A 6,924-nucleotide genomic window follows, 5' to 3' on the forward strand; every position below is an offset into this window, starting at 1 on the left:
GGCCCCCACGCCCGGGCGTGCCCTCCGCCGCGCTCGGCAGGTGGGAGTGCAGGGCGGAGGGCGCGGGCGGCCCCAGAAGGCGCCCGGACCTTCCCGAGAATTCCAGGCCGCGCAGGCGCATTGAGGTCGGCGCGGGGGCGTGCGAGAGGGCCGGGGCGGCGATTGAGGGAAGGTTTCCCGGGCTGGGCCACGAGCGGGGCCTGCGCGCGCCAGCGGGAGGGGCGGGCCAGGGCGAGGGCGCAGGCGCAGGCGCGCGGCCGCGGCGGCGGTTGGGGAGGGTTCTTCCGGAAGGTTCGGGAGGCTTCTGGAAAAAGCGCCGCGCGCTGGGCGGGCCCGTCGCTATATAAGGCAGGCGCGGGGGCGGCGCGTCAGTTGCTTCAGCGTCTTGGTGCTGCTTTGCTGCGGAACGTTTGCAGCTTCTTAGCCAAGGTGTGAGGGGCGGTTGTGGGGGCCTGTGGAGGTGGATGGGGGGCTGGGGGCGGCTGGCGCGGAGCGGAGGCTGCGGGGGCCGAACGGGAGCCCGGAACCCGCCAGGGCCGCGCTCCCGGGAGGCCGCGCTCCCTGTTCCGGAGGCCATGGGCCCGCTGCTGTCTCCGCACGCCGCATCAGGAATGGGCTGGGCGGCTGCTCCCTGAGGCTCCGCAGCAGCCCCGGAGCTGGCGCCGCACGCGAGCAGAGCGGCCCTGTGGCTGGGGGCCCCCCGGCCGGCCCAGCTGGGGGCGCAGGCGGAGGAGGCCGCCCTGGCGGAGCCACGGCCCGCCGCAGCGCGCGCGGGAGGGCACACGGGGTGTCGGTTGGGGACCGCGGCGCGGGACTGGGCCGGGCCTGCAGCGGCCTCCCGGAAGCGCGCACACGCTCGTGGTAGTTACCGCGCTCCGAAATGAGGTCATCCTTTGTCAGCCGCCCTTCTATTTTCGGTTTACTTAAACTTCGCAAATCTGCAATCCGGCTTTAAAAATATTGGGAGGACGCGATGGAATCTCGTGTTGCCGCTGTAGACGTCCTGCAAGGTTTTAAACCGGCGCGGTGTCGTTCCAGATGCCTGAGGAGACCCAGACCCAGGACCAACCGATGGAGGAGGAGGAGGTTGAGACGTTCGCCTTTCAGGCAGAAATTGCCCAGTTGATGTCATTGATTATCAATACTTTCTATTCGAACAAAGAGATCTTTCTGAGAGAGCTAATTTCAAATTCATCAGATGTAAGTCGTTTATTAACCCAGAATAGGATTTTGGTTTTAATATGAACTTCTTGGGGGCTGTATGCTTAATTAATATTTTTTGTTAATAGGCATTGGACAAAATCCGGTATGAGAGCTTGACGGATCCCAGTAAATTAGACTCTGGGAAAGAGCTGCATATTAACCTGATACCAAATAAACAAGATCGAACCCTCATTATCGTGGATACTGGAATTGGGATGACCAAGGCTGACTTGATCAATAACCTTGGTACTATCGCCAAGTCTGGGACCAAAGCGTTCATGGAAGCTTTGCAGGCTGGTGCAGATATCTCCATGATTGGCCAGTTCGGTGTTGGTTTTTATTCTGCTTATTTGGTTGCTGAGAAAGTAACTGTGATCACCAAACATAACGATGATGAGCAGTACGCCTGGGAGTCCTCAGCAGGGGGATCATTTACAGTGAGGACAGACACAGGTAGGTACCTGAACACTCAACTGGTTAAGTCAGTGGCAGAATGGTGGGGTGTTGCAACCCTTGGACCCCTGGGGATGCGGCGAAGTTCACAGAAATGTGTGTTTACCCAAGGATCAGGAACAAGCTAGAGCTCTGAATTAGTGTGTAATGGCATGACTTGGTGATTACTTTTTTGGGGCAAGGCACTTAGATCTGCTGTGGGAGCCTTTGCATCTGTAGTAAGGGCAAACCTCGTTTCATAGACACGTTATAAGGGTTAAGCATGGCGTTGAGCACTAAATTCAATGTATTATTGAGTAAATTTTCCTTATTTCTCTTGCAGGTGAACCTATGGGTCGTGGAACAAAGGTTATCCTACACCTGAAAGAAGACCAAACTGAGTACTTGGAGGAACGAAGAATAAAAGAGATTGTGAAGAAACATTCTCAATTTATTGGATATCCCATTACTCTTTTTGTAAGTTTCTACATAATTGCAGAGTGAATTACTGTCTAGGTGACTGGGGTGACTGTACTACACATCCTTAGTTCCTAGGTGGGTTGACCTAGTCTGAAGCCTGGGGAACCTAAGCTCTACTAACTCTTTGAAGGTCCCTGGGGTTATTAATATTAAGTTGGTATATCAAATATTGATGAGAAGCTGCCTGACTGCTTCTCAACCTCGCTAATTTAGGCTTTGGCCTTAGGTTGAAAATAGAGGGGCAGCGCTATGACTTAGTTCTAGAGTGCAGCAGTGATGTGATTTCATGTCTTTTGAAGGTGGAGAAGGAACGTGATAAAGAAGTCAGCGATGATGAGGCTGAAGAAAAAGAAGACAAAGAAGAAGAAAAAGAAAAAGAAGAGAAAGAGTCCGAAGACAAACCTGAAATTGAAGATGTTGGTTCTGATGAGGAAGAAGAAGAAAAGAAGGATGGTGACAAGAAGAAGAAAAAGAAGATTAAGGAGAAGTACATCGATCAAGAAGAACTCAACAAAACAAAGCCCATCTGGACCAGAAATCCCGACGATATTACTAATGAGGAGTACGGAGAATTCTACAAGAGCTTGACCAATGACTGGGAAGATCACTTGGCAGTGAAGGTGAGTGAGGGACTGATGGCTGCTTCAAGCTTGTCCTTAGATTATCATCCCACCACCCCAGATATCTGCTATAATGCATCGTTCATTGGTACTTAGTGTGTCTGTTCTATTACAGCATTTTTCAGTTGAAGGACAGTTGGAATTCAGAGCCCTTCTATTTGTCCCACGACGTGCTCCTTTTGACCTGTTTGAAAACAGAAAGAAAAAGAACAACATCAAATTGTATGTACGCAGAGTTTTCATCATGGATAACTGTGAGGAGCTAATCCCTGAATATCTGAGTAAGTATAGATAGGAAAAATAATCACTCTCACTGATTAAAGAAATACTTCTGGTTGGGCATGGTGGCTAACACCTGTAATCCTATAGCAGTTTGGGAGCCCGGGGTGTGCGGATCACTTGAGGTCAGGAGTTCAAGACCAGCCTGGCCAACATGGTGAAACTCCATCTCTCCTAAAATTAGAAAAATTAGTCCGATGTGGTAGCAGGCTGAGGCATGAAAATAGCTTGAAAAACCCCCCTAGGAGGCAGAGGTTGCTGTGAGCGGAGATTGCGCAACTGCCTTCCAGCCTGGGCAACAGAGTGAGACACTGTCTCAAAAATAACCTCCTATCATCTCCAGGTTCTTATCATTGCTTTTGGGGGTTTACATAGTACCAGTTTTGTCATTGGAATGACTCAGTGCATTTGGTTTTTATATTTTTTTCAGACTTCATTAGAGGGGTGGTAGACTCGGAGGATCTCCCTCTAAATATATCCCGTGAGATGTTGCAGCAAAGCAAAATTTTGAAAGTTATCAGGAAGAATTTGGTCAAAAAATGCTTAGAACTCTTTACTGAACTGGCGGAAGATAAAGAGAACTACAAGAAGTTCTATGAGCAGTTCTCTAAAAACATAAAGGTTGGTGTAAACATTTGACCATTGGTAGTTTTCCAACTGGCCTCTTTTTAGGTTTTTTTTTTGAATTCAGAAAGTCTTTAGTAAAGAGCATACTTTGTTTTAGCTTGGAATACATGAAGACTCACAAAATCGGAAGAAGCTTTCAGAGCTGTTAAGGTACTACACATCTGCTTCTGGCGATGAGATGGTTTCTCTCAAGGATTACTGCACCAGAATGAAGGAAAACCAGAAACATATCTATTATATCACAGGTAGGGGGACGCTATGTTACAGTCATATACGTTGTTCTTATAACCTTGTAGGCTCTGTGGGTGTGTGTTCTACTCAGGTAGCACTGTTATAACTGGAGTTGATCTAGGCAAGATAATTAACATGAACTAGATCATTATCTGTCTTAGGTTCTGCCTAGGTATCTGGCTAGCAAAAGTTAGAAGTAGATGAAGCCATTCTTACTGTTAAAAGGTCTAAAAGTAACTTTGTAATACCTCAGGTGAGACCAAGGACCAGGTAGCTAACTCAGCCTTTGTGGAACGTCTTCGGAAACATGGCTTAGAAGTGATCTATATGATTGAGCCCATTGATGAGTACTGTGTCCAACAGCTAAAGGAATTTGAGGGGAAGACATTAGTGTCAGTCACCAAAGAGGGCTTGGAACTTCCAGAGGATGAAGAAGAAAAAAAGAAACAGGAAGAGAAAAAAACAAAGTTTGAGAACCTCTGCAAAATCATGAAAGACATACTGGAGAAAAAAGTTGAAAAGGTATGTGAATACAGCATTTCCTGATCATTGATACCTCTAAGGTGCTTTCAAGCTTAGTCATACATGACCCATTTTCTCTTGTTTTCAACTTAAAATAGAAAACTGTGTCGTGTATGGTTGGGTGTGGTGGCTCACGTGTGTAATCCCAGCACTTTGGGAGGCTGAGGCAGTGGATCACAAGGTCAGGAGATGGAGACCATCCTGGCTAACACAGTGAAACCCTGTCTCTACCAAAAATACAAAAAAATTAGCCAGACTTGGTGGCGGGCACCCGGAGGCTGAGGCAGGAGAATCTCCTGAACCTGAGAGGCAGAGGTTGCAGTGAGCCAAGATCACACCACTGCACCTGCAACCTGGGTGACCAAGCGAGACGGGGGGGGGGGGGGGGGGGGAAGGTGGTGTACGTAAAACGAAATTAATTATAGCCTGTGCTCTTTGGATACCTAATGCAACATTTAAGTTCTATTTGATAATAGTATTTCCGATCTATTGTTTGGGTTCTTCAGATTTCATTTGACAATGAAAGTTTAGGGTTTAATCTTTCTAGGCTCCTAGTCATCACTTCTTGATTACAGGTGGTTGTGTCAAACCGATTGGTGACGTCTCCATGCTGTATTGTCACAAGCACATATGGCTGGACAGCAAACATGGAGAGAATCATGAAAGCTCAAGCCCTAAGAGACAACTCAACAATGGGTTACATGGCAGCAAAGAAACACCTGGAGATAAACCCTGACCATTCCATTATTGAGACCTTAAGGCAAAAGGCAGAGGCTGATAAGAACGACAAGTCTGTGAAGGATCTGGTCATCTTGCTTTACGAAACTGCACTGCTGTCTTCTGGCTTCAGTCTGGAAGATCCCCAGACACATGCCAACAGGATCTACAGGATGATCAAACTTGGTCTGGGTAAGCCTTATACTATGTAATGTTAAAAAGGAAAAAAATACACATGACAGTGAAGAAAGTGGTAAACTTTCAGTTATCCAAACTTGGAGCACCTTGTCCTGCTTGGAGGCATTCAAGAATATTTTTTTAGGGATAAGTAAGGTCTTACAAGAGCTAAGAAATGAAATTGAGATTCATATGCCCTGTAAATACTGTCTTGAAAGAAGGTGTAAATCAGGAGTATTACACTAATAGCTGGCTTTAAGAAATTTTTCTAATATGAGGATTTTATTTTGGAAACAGGTATTGATGAAGATGATCCTACTGCTGATGATACCAGTGCAGCTGTAACTGAAGAAATGCCGCCCCTCGAAGGAGATGACGACACATCACGCATGGAAGAAGTAGACTAACTTCCGGCTGAGGGATGACTTACCTGTTCAATACTCTACAGTTCTTCTGATAATATATTTTCAAGGATGTTTTTCTTTATTTTTGTTAATATTAAAAAGTCTGTATGGCATGACAACAGCTACTTTAAGGGGAAGATAAGATTTCTGTCCATTTCTAAGTGATGCTGTGGTACCTTAGGCACTAAAGCAGAGCTAGTAAATGCTTTTTTAGTTTCACATTGGTTTATTTTAACAGATTGGGGTAACGTATGTTGTAAGATGTATGTAACACGTTAACTTTGTGGTCTCAAGTGTTTAGCTATCAAGCCGGATTTCTGAGTAGACCAAATCTTGTTATCGAAGTGTTCTTGAGTTATATACCTGGATGTTTAGAAGTGTTCTTGAGTTATATACCTGGATGTTTAGAAAAGTATTTGTTACATCTTGTAGGATCTACTTTTTGAACTTTTCATCTCCTGTAGTTGCCAATTTTGCATGTACTAGTCCTCTAGAAATAGGTTAAACTGAAGCAGCTTGATGGAAGGAACTCTCCACAGGGCTTATTTTCCAAAGAAAAGTATTGTTTGGAGGAGCAAAGTTACAAGGCTACCTAAGCATATCATAAAGCTGTTCAAAAATAACTCAAGTCTTGTGGATGGAAATGTAGTGCTCGAGTCACATTCTGCTTAAAGTTGTAACAAATACAGATGAGTTAAAAGATGTTACATGACAGTGTGTCTTATTTAGGGGGAAAGGGGAATGTCTGGATGACATTGGTGCCACAATGTAAAACAGGTGCTAGCAGGAGATGGTTAAACACTGGCCGCTCCAAGGGTTGACAGGATCTTCCCAGCATATACTCTGCAGGTGTGGGGTGGAGCACATGAAGTAGGCACAGAAAATACCAGTGCAGACGACATGTATCCCCTGTCTCTGTGAGTTAACACGTGTTCTCCCCTTAGTGTCCACATTGTTTTGATATTATTCATGGAATACTTTGTTCTAAATAGAGTCACTTAATTCCTTGGCCTTATAGTGTCTCAAAGTTGTTTACCAAATCTACTTAAAGCTATCCTGTCTGAAATCTCTCCTTACTAATTTTCTGGTGTTTTTTTTTTTTTTTTTGAGACGGAGTCTCGCTCTGTCGCCCAAGCTGGAGTGCAGTGGCCGGATCTCAGCTCACTGCAAGCTCCGCCTCTGGGGTTCACGCCATTCTCCTGCCTCAGCCTCCCGAGTAGCTGGGACTACAG

General features: G+C 46.1%; 1 protein-coding gene across 1 annotated transcript; it reads left to right on the forward strand.

The window, feature by feature from the left end:
• Positions 1-245: 245 nt before the first annotated feature.
• On the forward strand, positions 246-6,703 carry HSP90AA1 (heat shock protein 90 alpha family class A member 1). Its single transcript, XM_023205645.1, has 11 exons — positions 246-429; positions 1,039-1,200; positions 1,290-1,656; positions 1,979-2,112; positions 2,415-2,735; positions 2,851-3,016; positions 3,445-3,635; positions 3,739-3,886; positions 4,126-4,394; positions 4,970-5,303; positions 5,586-6,703. The coding sequence occupies exons 2-11, from the start codon at positions 1,039-1,041 to the stop codon at positions 5,693-5,695; spliced, it is 2,202 nt and encodes a 733-aa protein (XP_023061413.1). The 5' UTR covers positions 246-429; the 3' UTR covers positions 5,696-6,703.
• Positions 6,704-6,924: the final 221 nt, after the last annotated feature.

Source organism: Piliocolobus tephrosceles, chromosome 6 (assembly GCF_002776525.5).
Source record: "Piliocolobus tephrosceles isolate RC106 chromosome 6, ASM277652v3, whole genome shotgun sequence".
Lineage (NCBI taxonomy): Eukaryota > Metazoa > Chordata > Mammalia > Primates > Cercopithecidae > Piliocolobus > Piliocolobus tephrosceles.

Bases quoted from the DNA above. Each gene is read 5' to 3' on its own strand.
- HSP90AA1 (XM_023205645.1), top strand. From the start codon at position 1,039: ATGCCTGAGGAGACCCAGACCCAGGACCAACCGATGGAGGAGGAGGAG. The intron at 2,113-2,414 runs GTAAGTTTCTAC...TGTCTTTTGAAG, and splicing joins GATATCCCATTACTCTTTTT to GTGGAGAAGGAACGTGATAA. The intron at 2,736-2,850 runs GTGAGTGAGGGA...GTTCTATTACAG, and splicing joins AAGATCACTTGGCAGTGAAG to CATTTTTCAGTTGAAGGACA.